The sequence below is a fragment of the Ambystoma mexicanum genome, chromosome 2p (genome assembly GCF_040938575.1).
Source record: "Ambystoma mexicanum isolate Mex_15411 chromosome 2p, UKY_AmexF1_1, whole genome shotgun sequence".
Taxonomy (NCBI): Eukaryota; Metazoa; Chordata; class Amphibia; order Caudata; family Ambystomatidae; genus Ambystoma; species Ambystoma mexicanum.
The window spans coordinates 892,064,939-892,077,486 of NC_090923.1; the positions used below are offsets into that span (position 1 = coordinate 892,064,939).

A 12,548-nucleotide genomic window follows, 5' to 3' on the forward strand; every position below is an offset into this window, starting at 1 on the left:
TACACATGTATGTAATTTGGGCCCACAGCTCATATGGTAAGTGGGCACTACCAGAGTCAGACCACTCATCCATCAGCTTCAATGAACAGGTGGCAGTTGCAACTTTAACCCCAAATATGTCGAGACTCTATGGAGCAGCCCGGTGTGTCAGAGGCGTGCTAGAACATATTTGGCCCCTGGCACTCACTTTCTTGCAAATGAAGCACTGGATACCTGTATTTAGTTTGACGGTGCGTACGGTGTTGTCTGGGCAATGCACGGTCTAGATGTAATCAGACCAACAGAATAAGTGTGTGCGAGTGGCCAGTAAGCATGTACTGTGTTTAACAGCACGTATGCGCTGCATTGAGCGTAATCAGACTGTACATGCTACGTCGCGCAGTGCCTATGTCTCTAATGAGTCAGGCAATATGCATGTACGGTATACCGTGTACATGCAAAAGGACAGTGTGCAGTCAGTACGCATGTATTGGGTTCGACGGGCTGTATTTTGCGTAGAGATACCTGTAAAGGCTCAACACGTGGTAATGCAGTCTACATGCATTGGGCAGAACGTAGAGAGTCGACGGGCAGTATGAATATACACCGTATTACCGGGGGTGCCCCCAGCACTCTCCATGCACACAGACGCTACCCACCCACACGTTGGGTGGTGCGCGCACCTTGCCCCCCATGCGAGGTGGTCCATGCGAGGGCAGGGTCTTACCTGGGGCTGGGAGCCGAGCAGCAGCAGGGGGAGCAGGGGAAGCAGGGGAAGCAGGGCGCTCCGGCGGTGCCTCATCGTGCGCCCAGGGTCCAGTGCACGTCGTCCCGCACCAGCCCGGCCCCACGGCTCCAGGTGCTCCCGGCCACTCTCCGAGTCCAGCCGAGTCCAGCGGGAGGGAGAGCGTGTCTCTCCCGCGAGGATCTCACGGGCACGCTCCCGTCTCTCTGCCGGTCCCCAGGCTCAGCCAATGACACTCCCAGCCCGGGAGAGCCCCGGCTCAGACACAGGCAGCCGAGCTGACATCATGCGGGCCTGGGTGGGGCCAGGCAGCGCCTCACAGACACTCCCTGCCTGAGCCGCTCGCAACTTTCCCTCACACCCCGGCGGGTGGGCGAGTGGGAGAGGGTCGCGCACACGCCTGGGCGGCAGGGGGTGGCCCGAGCAAGCAACCAGCAGGTACACAGGGCAGGCACAGAGCCGAGAAGTAGCGGGCATGGCCGGAGAGCGGCCATGTAGCGGGCAAAGAGCAGGCAGGTAATTAACACGGGCTCCCCGAGTGTGGCCGTGAATCCAGGCAAGGTGTCTGCATGGACATTCCACCGCCTCCACATATGCTGCACATGTGTGATTCCCCCGCACACCTGCAGTGGTACTGTGCAGATTAAGTGCCTGTATACACCCATGTTGTCCATTCAAAGCACCAAGACAATATAACAAGCATTGGCAAAGCCAACCATTTTGCCTTTTGTCCAGGCATTTGCCAGAAGCTGCCAGAATGCTGTAACCTAGCCCTAAGATGGGAAAAGCTTGACCATGATTTGAGTACAAGGGCATATTATGGCAGTGCCTGGTAAATGCCGACCAAAAAAACGCCGAACCGGCTGGCTTTGACAATGCTTGTTAACGGGAACTGAATGCAGAAAACAGATGCCAGGACACATATTGATTTAAAATCGAGGGGTGAAAGGCACACTTGTTAAAGACTTGGTAGGAAGATTTAAATGCTGAGCGTCAAACTTTCCCCGATGCCACATAGATGGTCTTTACCCCGGATAACAACCCACAGCTCTTTTACCACCATTTTTGGTGCATTTTGTATTGGGGGAAAGAACCCATGCCCAACTTCTCCTACGTCCACCTCTTGACCAACTGATTTAAAAAATATATAACATTAATACATATACCCTACCCACTGTGAATTGGGCTGGCACTGAGGATGCCAACATACCCAGCACTCTTTTGTGGGACTTAGTTCAGCAATTCTTGAACACATTGCAACAGACAGCAATGCATATAATTGCCTAGACTTCACGGGTTCCCTTTGTCTGCGAATGCTCAGTGGTGCTTAGTGGTGCTTAGTGGCAGAGCCAAATAAGGGGGGTACTTCTGCAGAGCGTACCCAGTGGCACACATATTCGTGCCCTACAGAGATTTTTTTTTTTTTACGATGGGCTATGAGTGCTGGAGAGCCACGTCCTTAAAAGCGATCCCACAAATAGAAAGTGATGGCTTCCCACTGTTTCCGATTGAGTGTTAGGTAAACTATACAAAAGTACACTAACACACACGATGGTCAGCCGTGGGAATGATCCAGTCACCTGGTTCAACTAACACACCGATAAGGCCAATAAGGGCATTCGAATGTATCAAATCAGGACACATCCGGTGCAATCGAAGCATGTAGCGAATAATCTGGACCTGTATGTGGTCATGGGCCAAGATAACCTATGTTAAAGCAGACAATTCCTACACAGGCAAGTCTCCTGATATCAGGGGCCTAATTCATAGAATGTTTTGCGTGCCACAAAGGCACTTCGCACAGAAAAAGTGCACGTTGCAGTGCACAAAACGCATGTCACCGATTCATGGAATCTGACATTGAGTGGGTCCTAGCCTCCTATGTGTGAAGCGTTGCGCGACACACTGCTTAAAGAGTGGGAAGAGCCAGTGCAAATAAACAAATAGGGGGCAGAACATTCATATTCCCTATTCCCAGCGCACAATGAGGAATAACACGGAATAACGTGGGCTTGTTGAGGGGCACAAATATATCCCAATTTATGGATTACTAACAGCAACTTCCCGCAGCAAAGAGACACACGCAAACCTTGTGATCTCACCGCCACATGATGCAAGATGCAACGTACAAAGCTCAAAGGAGACGTATGAAAGCATGCAATACACACCAAGTTGCTCTCCCAGGATGAATCCAGAGGTAGTTGTAGCAATTGTACATGTTCTTAGAAGGAGGAGGGGGGGTGGTGAGCACCACCATGTGTGCCCCCTGAGTGCCATGCAACAACTGCAAGTAATGACTAGCCAGCCTCCCATCTTCATGTCTCCTCCCACACCCAATGCAGCTGGACCTGCTCACCTCAGGCCAATGCACTGAAAAACACCCAACACAGTGACAGCATTACCGCACACCACACCACCACCACCACAGTGTGCCCCCCTGAGTGCCATGAAACATCTCAAGCAATGACTTGCCAGCCTACCCAGCAAGAGGGACTGGGGAAGAGAGGACACAGAGTGTATAATGTGCAGCTGGGGAGTGGTGAGAGAGAGTGGGAGTGGGGAGCAAGGAGTTCTTCTGGTGGGGAGATGAAGGGAGTGAAGTGGCTGTTAGAGTGGGTGAGGCCTGAGAGACGAAGAAGAGAGGAATACAGAGATGGACGGAGAGGAAAAGAAGGAAGGAGGAGCAGAGAGGCCAGGAGGCACACTGATGGCAAAATAGCACAAGTTGGGGGTGAATGAGGACAATAGTTGGAGAGGGTGAAACGCAGACTGGGAAAGAAAGGCCACCTGCTAAATGGGACTCCTCAGCTTCACATTCCCCAACCCACATGGTCAACACACCATGGCATGCAACCCAGAAAGAGATCCAGGTACTGAATAACCACACATATAAGACCGTAGCCCCCCGATTGCAGACTCCATCCCACCCACTTACCACCCCTGTTGGACACAATTGTTCATGGACAGGTTATCACTCCCTAGCTGTCACTTCCCCCTCCATCAGAGCCCATACACAGGATGAGACGTTCCCAGGAAGGGGGCAGGGATCATAAGGTCTAGTGCAACAAATTGCAGGGACAACAGATGAGCAGAAACTGTGGGGAGGGGATGACACGGAATAACATGGGCGTGTTTAGGAGCATGCTACCTAAAAAATATCACCCCCTAGTCAAGCACAAAAATAACCCAATTCATGGATTACTAACTGCAACTTCCCGGAGCAAAGAGACACATGCAATCCTTGTGATCTCACCACCAAATGATGCACGACGCAATGTACAAAGTGCAAAGGAGACGTGTAAAAGTATGCGATATACACCAAGCTGCTCTCCCAGGATGAATCCAGCTGTAGTGGCAGCAATTGTACATGTTCTTGGAAGAAGGAGGAGGTGGATGGCGAGGGACATGATTTTCCATCCTCACACAATGCTTTTTGGGATGCCAGATGTCGAGGTGTTGTAAGGTACAGATTCCCTCCCCATGTCATCCTAGACCTGGTATGGGAGTGGAAGGAAGACCTTACACCACCCACCATCTGCTCCCATGCACTCACCCCCCTGGAGAAGGTGCTGACAGCCCTAGATTTTTTTTGACTACAGGCTCATTCCAGTACGCCCCTGCCATTGTTGGGGGGCATATCGAAGGCCACACAATCCCGGTGCCTACACCAGGTATTCTGCTGCATTACATCACATCTGCATAGGCACATATACATGCCACACATGCCGCAGGCAAGGCAGAGAGTGTGCCAGGTGTTTTATGCCATAGCAACCATCCCACGGGTACTGGGAGCCATTGATTGCATGCATGTTGCACTACAGCCCCCCTGAGTTACCGAGCACATGTACAGCAACCACAAGCATTGGCATTCAATCAATGTACAGGTCCTCTGCGATGCCACTGCAGCAATCTTTTTATTTATTTATTGAGTATTTATAAAGCGCCTATACAGCAAATGGTGTTTCAAGGCACCATGGTGTTTCATGTATGTGAATGCCAATTTCCCTGAAGCACACATGATAGCTTAATTTACTGTGAGTCACAACTATACCAGGCCCTGGCATCAGGAACCGTTGGCAACACCTGGCTCATCAGCTAGTATGAACTATCACATAGATGCTAGCAGTCACATGACACCCAGAACAACAGACCATGACAATCAATGCTAACAGCAACCATTTCTACCTTTGCAGGGGACAGTGCCTACCCGCTCTCACCATTCCTGCTTATGCCATTCAGGAATCCTGCCACCCCAGCTGAGGTAAGGTATAACACAGCACACATAGCCACCAGGGGCATAGTGGAGCGCATGTTCAGGGTGCTCAAGTCACACTTCTCCTCCTTTGACCAATTTGGTGATGTATTGCTATATGCCCCAGCAGTAGTGTGCAAGGTCAACGTGATATCTTGTGTCCTCCACAATGTTGCCACAGAGTGCAGCATACCAGTAAGGCTACAGCAGGGACATCACCCTAAGCCACAGGCACTGCCCAGGATGTATGCAACCAGCTCATGCAAACCTACTTCACATGAATAGCAGCCCATGTGGAGCACACACAGCAAAGCCATATCCCCGGCACCCTTCAATGATAAGTCAGGGCTAATTCCCCTTGCTCATAATAACACCCTGAGAATGTGTGTCTGGGAGAGACAAACTGTGTGTGTGTCCATAGCCATCAAATCAACCGCACAAATCACTGGCACAGTCATAGCAAGTGGAAACAACAATATCCTTGTCACTCACACAAAAGCAAACAACACAATCAATGAAACCTGTAATCACTTCCACATGCTAACCTTCAACAATTGCACTCTCAGACACCCAACACCACACAGGAGAACACAAGTAGAAAGGCACAGCATATAATGGAAGCAGGAACAAACCCTTGCAAGGACTGCTCTGGCCACCTTAGGCATGTCCCACCCAATATACAGGTGGGGGATGGGGGGACTACTCAATTCCCTAACAACAATACAGCTCTTAAATTACATCGACATAGAAATAGTCATGCAGATGGAGAAAAGTGCATGTTCAGTTCAAGAAAGATGTCCACCTCACCTAAGCTCAAGTCCCTTGAGAGTATGCTCCAGCTGTCCACAGTCATTCAGCAATGCACTTCTCTGTAGGTGTTCAAAACAGACAACGCTGCCAAGGTGCAGCGTGCAGGAATTCCAAAGCCCTGTGTTATTGCATAGCAGCAACCATGTCCCACAGCAGAATGCCTCAGAAGAAAGGAAAAAGCAAGGTCAGAGCAGGTAACATCCCCACACCCAATGACACTGTACCCTGGGTACCCCTGAGTGCCATGCAACAAACGCAAGCAATGACTCGCCAACCTCCCATCTCCATGTCTCCCCCCGCACCCAATGCAGCTGAGCCTGCTCACCTCAGGCCAATGCACTGAAAACCCCCCATACAGTGACAGCATCGCCGCCCACAACACCACCACCACTGTGTGCCCCCCTGAGTGCAACTGCAAGCAATGATCTCTAGCCTCCCATCTCCATGTATCCCCCACCCAATGCAGCTGGACCTGCTCACCTCAGGCCAATGCACTGAAAAACACCCCACACAGTGGCAACATCACCGCCCACAACAACTGTGTGCCCCCCTGAGTGCCATGCAGCAATTGCAAGCAATGAATCACCAGCCACACATCTCCAAGCCTTCCCCTTCACCCAATGCAGCTGGACCTGCTCACCTCAGGCCAATGCACCTAAAAATACTCCACAAAGTGACAGCATCACTGCCCACCACACCATCACCACCATTTGTGCCCCCCCTGAGTGCTATGCAACAACTGCAAGTAAGACTAGCAAGCCTCCCATCTCCATGTCTCCCTCCCACAACCAATGCAGCTGAACCTAGTCACCTCAGGCCAATGCACTGAAAAATACTTCACACAGTGACAGCATCAGCACTGACCACACCACCACCACCACCGTGTGCCCCCCCTGAGTGCCATGAAACAACTCAAGCAATGATTTGCCAGCCTCTTAAACAGGAGGGACTGTGGAGAGAGGACACAGAGTGTAGAATGTGCAGCAGGGGAGCAGAGAGAGAGAGTGGGGAGCAAGGAGGAGTTCTGCTGGTGGGGAGGTGAGGGGAGTGAAGGGGCTGTTAGAGTGGGTGAAGACTGTGTGACGGGGACAGAGGAAGACAGACATGGAAGGAGAGTAAAAGAAGGAAGGAGGGGCAGAGAGGCCGGGAGGCACACCAATGGCAAAATAGCACAGGTTGGGGGTGAAGGAGGACAATAGGGGGAGAGGGTGAAGGGCAGACTGGGAAAGAAAGGCCACCTGCTAAAGGAGACTCCTCAGCATCACATCCCCCAACCCACATGGTCAACACACCATGGCATGCAACCCAGAAAGAGATCCAGGTACTGAATAACCACACATATAAGGCTGTGGCACCCCTACTGGAGACTCCGCCCCACCCACTTACCACCCCTGTTGGACACAATCATTAAAGGACAGGTCATCACTCTCTAGCTGTCACTTCCCCCTCCATCAGAGCCCACACCCAGGATGAGACATTCCCAGAAAGGGGACAGGAATCATAGGGTGTAGTGCAACAACTTGCAGGGACAACAGATGAGCAGAAGCTGTGGGAAGGGGATGATGTTTCATGTGCATGTGCCCACAATATACAGTCACATACAGTGCAGTCACTCACAGTGCAATATTTTAACAAACATTTTAAAATGAAAAGTCATCCAATGATTCAAGGTGAGAGAACATACAGAAATCCAACATTAAACAAACAGTGACTTGTATGTGGAACACAGGTAAAGGGTGTCCGTGGTCTACCTATGCCAATCAGTACAAATCTTAATGGTTCTAGTGTGCTAAATCAGTCCTGTGGAGTGCAGGAAGACATACAGTCAGGCTGCCCTGCCATCTGAATTCATGTGAGCTGATCTACACGTTTTGGCCAGGCACCCTGCTGACCAAAGCAAGCTTGACTCCTGAAAACCAACACAGCCATGACATGCAGTACAACACTGTCAGGGGTGGGCCGGCAGGGGCACCCTGCAAGGCGATCTGGGCTGGGTGTTAGGCAGAATCACCTGCAGTACCCTTTGGGAACACTACAGGCAATTAAGACTACACATGTAAGCACAATTTCACCTTTGGTACAAGCCTGTACTACACAGTAAAGTTGTAGCGATGGCTGAGCAGCCAGACTTATCTCAAGAGTTTAAGTGAGCCGTAGAACAAGTTACACAAATGACCAACTAATACAGTCATTCAAACAAACACTTACTCAAGGTTTCTTGGTAAAAGAATATACATTTATTTCCTCAGTCAGTTGGAAAATATTACACTAGTATAAGCAGATCAATATCAAACACTATTAAACCACAAAAATACAACCGGTAAGTAAATGAACAAGTTTAGCTCTGTTAAGGATTTCAATCAGGTGACTCACACTTTAGTCTCGGCCCAGTATGCAGCGCGCGATTGAAACCTTATGTTATGTTATTTGGCATTTATATAGCGCCTTATGTATCATTGGTATGATCTCAAAGCGCTGGTAGGTTGAACGCCCTCGGGAACTGTAGTTCAAGTCAATAGAGAGAGAGAGATAGAGAGAGAGTCATAGGGTGTGTGGGTGGTGGGTGCACCTGATATGTGTGCAGCCACTGTGGCAGTTGCATGATAACTGCTTCTTATCGGTAGTTGTGGTGGTGGGGCGGTCAGTTGTATGTGTTCAATTCTGGATGGTGGACACCCAGATTGATTTATGGCTGCGTTAGGCCTGAGGAGATGCATAAGCTAGTGGTGTGTGCTAGCTGTGTTTAATTAGGATGATGAGGAGTATGTGGCGGGTGTTAGTATGAGAACAGCAAAACCGAATGTGTCCTAGTATCGTTGTGTTCTAGTTGAGTGGTGGTGTAAAGGAGAGAGTAAGCGTGGCAGTGCGATATGGTGTTTATCAGTAAAACGCTTGAGATCGAGTACTCCATTTGTGCCATCTATTCTATTAGTTTTATTTACTCTGTCTGTTCATACCACCTCGTCTGTTCATCCATTCCGTCTGTTACATCTATTTAATCTAATAGTCAATTTTATCCCTTCCATCCACTCGACCCATCATCCATATGGTCTATTTCATCCATTCCATAGACCCATTTCGTCCTTCTCATCCGTTTATTGTGTTCTATCCTTCCTACTCATTCGATCCGCTCTATGTGTTCCACCCACTCCACTTGTTCCATCCGCTCTATCCGTTCCATCCGCTCTATCCGTTCCATCCGCTCTATATGTTCCATCCGCTCTATCCGTTCCATCAGCTCCATCTGTTCCTATCTACTCCATCTGTTCCTATCTACTCCATCTGTTCCTATCTACTCCATCTGTTTCATCAACTGTTCCGGCCCGTCTACTGTATCCATTTCATCTACTGCATCCGTTCCATTCATTTGGTTCATTCCATCTATTCCATCTTTTAATTTGTTCCATTTGTTAAGTCTACTCATCCTTTCCATTCGTTCAATCAGCTCGTTCGTCTCATCCATTCAATCTACTCATCTGTTCTATCCGTTCGATCGCTACCATCTACTCCGTGTGTGCCTTCCACTCCGTCAGTTTCATCCACTCCATCTGTCCCATCTGTTATATCACTCGTCCACTTTGTCTGTTCCATCCACTCTGTCAGTTCCATCTGTTCCATCCACTCCATCCATTCCGTCCACTCCATCCATTCCATCCACTCATCCACTCTATCTGTTCTATCTAGTCCATCCGTTCAATCCACTCATGCATTCTATCCACTCATCCACTCCATCCGTTCCATCCACTCTATCCGTTCCATCCACTCCCTCTGTCCCATCCACTCCCTCTGTTCCATTCGTTCTGTACACCCCAACCGTTCCATACATCCCATCCGTTCATCTATTCTGTCGGTTCCATCCACGCCGTCGGTTCCATCCACGCCGTCGGTTCCATTCGTTCTGTACACCCCATCCGTTCCATACATCCCATCCGTTCCATACACTGCCTCGGCTCCATACACTCCATCTGTTCTATACTCTCAATCCGTTCCATACATGATCGATCTGTTTGATCAAGTCTGTCTGTTGCATCCACACCATCTGTTTGATCTACTCCATCCGTTCCATCCACTCTGTTCTGTTCCCACTCCATCCGTTCATTCCCAGCCCATCCATTCCAACCCACCCCATCCGTTCCAACCCACCCCATCCGTTCCATCCCCACCCCATCCGTTCCATCACTGTTACATCCGGTCCGTCCGTTTCATCCCCTTTACATCCAGTCAACCTAGTTACATCCGTTCATCCTCGTTACATCCATTCCCTCCACTCCATCCGTTCCCTCCACTCCATCTGTTCCCGCCACTCCATCAGGTTTGCTCCAATTCCATCCGTTCCCTCCACTCCGTCCATTCCCACCACTCCATCCTTTCCATCCACTCCATCTGTTCATCCACTCCATCCACGCTACATGTTTCATCTGTTCCATCCATTTTAACTACTGTATCCGTTCCATCCAATGTGTCCATTCCATCACTTCATCCGTTCCCTCCACTTCATCCGTTGCATCCACTTCATCCGTTGCATCCACTTCATCCGTTCCATCTACTTCATCTATTTTCTTCCCTTCCCATGTGCTCCATCTGTTCCAACTTCCATTCGTTCTATCTATTCCTTTTGTTCCATCTATACCATCCGTTCCATTAATTCCAACAAGTACGTCTGCTCCGTCCCATCTGTTCCGTCTGCTCTGTCTCCTCCATCCAATCCATTTGTTCATTTTGACCAGTAGACTCGGTCCAACCAGCTCTCTGTTCTATTTTTTTTATTCACTCTATTCATTCCAATCCCTCAGTTCGTTTAATCCGCACCATCTGTTCAATCCGCTCCATCCGTTCTATCCATTCCATCGCTTTTATATACTCCATTGGTTCTATCCACTCCATTTGTTCCATCTACTCCCTCGATTCAAAGCATTCACCATTTCCATCCATTTAATTTCTTTATCCACTTTATACATCCACTCGATCCTTTCCACGCATTTGATCTGCTATTCCGTTCCCTCTAATTCATCCGTTCCCTCACTCCATCCGTTCCCTCCACTCCGTCCGTTCCCTCCACTTCATCCGCTCCCTCCACTTCAACCGCTCCATCCACTTTGTCTGCTCCATCCACTTCGTCTGCTCCATCCACTTCGTCTGCTCCATCCATTCATCCACTTCATCTGTTCCACCTGCTTCATCTGTTCCACCCACTTCATCTGTTCCACCCACTTCATCCGTTTAATCCGCTGCATCAGTTTTATCCATTTCATCCGTTTCTTCCACTTCATCCATTTCTTCCACTTCATCCATTTCTTCCACTTCATCCGTTCCATTCACTGCATCCCTTCCATTCACTGCATCCCTTCCATCCACTGCACCCGTTTCATCCACTGCATCCGTTTCATCCACTGCATCCGTTTCATCCATTTTGTCCCTTTCATCCACTTTGTTTGTTCTATTCAGTTTATCCGTTATAGTTTTCCATTTTCTTGATCGGGTCTCTATGCTGGATTGTTATTTTGATTCAGCAACCTTGGGTTTCTGTTTAATGTGGCCGTTTATACTGTTTGTGCTAATAGTCGATTTTTAAGGGAAGAGCTATGTTTTCAGTAATTTGCGGAAGGACAGGAGGTCTTTGGTGAGTCGGATGTGAGGTGGAAGTGAGTTCCACAGAGTGGGGGCCAAGGCTGAGAATGATGATCCAACTAGCCTGACTGAGTTGGATTTTGGTATCACTAGGCGGCGGGCAGAGCTTGATCTTAAGTGCGCAGTGGATGGTAAGGTTTTAGTTTGTCCTGAAGGTATTGAGGTCCGGTTTTATGCACTGCTCGGTGAGAGATGCATAAGGTTTTGAAGGTCACCCTTCAAGCAACCGGGAGCCAGTGGAGAGTTTTGAGAGCTAGGGAGGTGTGATCTCTTGGGCCATGTGCCAGTAGCAGTTTGGCTGCAGCATTTTGTGCTCTTTGTAGTTTATTTTATTTAATTTATTCACATTTTTAAAGCGCACATCAGCCCTGGGGCATCGTGGCACCGTTACATGTATATACATTGCTGGTTACAAGGGAAGGTTTAGTAGTTACATTGAGACTTAGCATAACGTTTCATCTTGGGGTTACATTAGCACAAAGATTATATAATTAAATTGTGGCACATAGTGGCATATCACAGGAATACACGCGTATGTGAGCATTTAACATGTGGGTGGCTGGATGAGGTAGGCTGAATAGTAGGGTAAGGGAGGGTTATATGAAGAGTGTGGTTTTGAGGGATTTTCAGAAGGCAAGTAAGGAAGGTTCTGCTCTGAGTGCGTTGTGGAGTGCATTCCAGAGTTTAGGTGCAATGTGGGGAAAGTCAATGCCGCCGGCGTTAGCTCTTTTTATGGATGGTACGTGGAGTTGGTTGGCATGGTGGCTTCTTACAGGGCGGTTAGTGATGTTTCTGGATATGTTTTCTGATAGGTAGGATGAGGCTTGATTGATGCATTTGTTTTTGAGGGTGAGAATTTTGAAGTTAATCCTTTCCTTGACTGGGAGCCAGTGGGCTTCGCGTCTGGCCTGTAAGATGTGCTCATATTTGGGAATGTTTAGGGCTGCGCGGAGCGTGTTGTTTTGAGTTATTTGGAGTCTGTTAATATTTTTTGAGGCGGTGCCTGCCAGGAGGGCATTGCAGTAATTGAGCTTGGCTCCTATTGTGGCTCTGGCTATGGATAAGCAGTTATGAGAGGTCAAAAAGGGTTTTATGGCAGTTATAAGTTTTGTGGTATGCGCAGAGGCAGAGGAT

The 12,548-nt window shown here is 49.0% G+C and overlaps 1 protein-coding gene across 1 annotated transcript in view; it reads right to left on the reverse strand.

Moving 5' to 3' along the window:
- LOC138566872 (protein jagged-1-like) overlaps positions 1 to 990 on the reverse strand; it is a 453,219-nt gene extending 452,229 nt beyond the window's left edge. The window contains exon 1 of the mRNA XM_069644589.1: positions 707 to 990. Coding sequence (XP_069500690.1) covers positions 707 to 781 — 75 coding nt within the window. The 5' untranslated portion in view covers positions 782 to 990. The remainder of the gene's footprint in view (positions 1 to 706) is intronic.
- Positions 991 to 12,548: the final 11,558 nt, after the last annotated feature.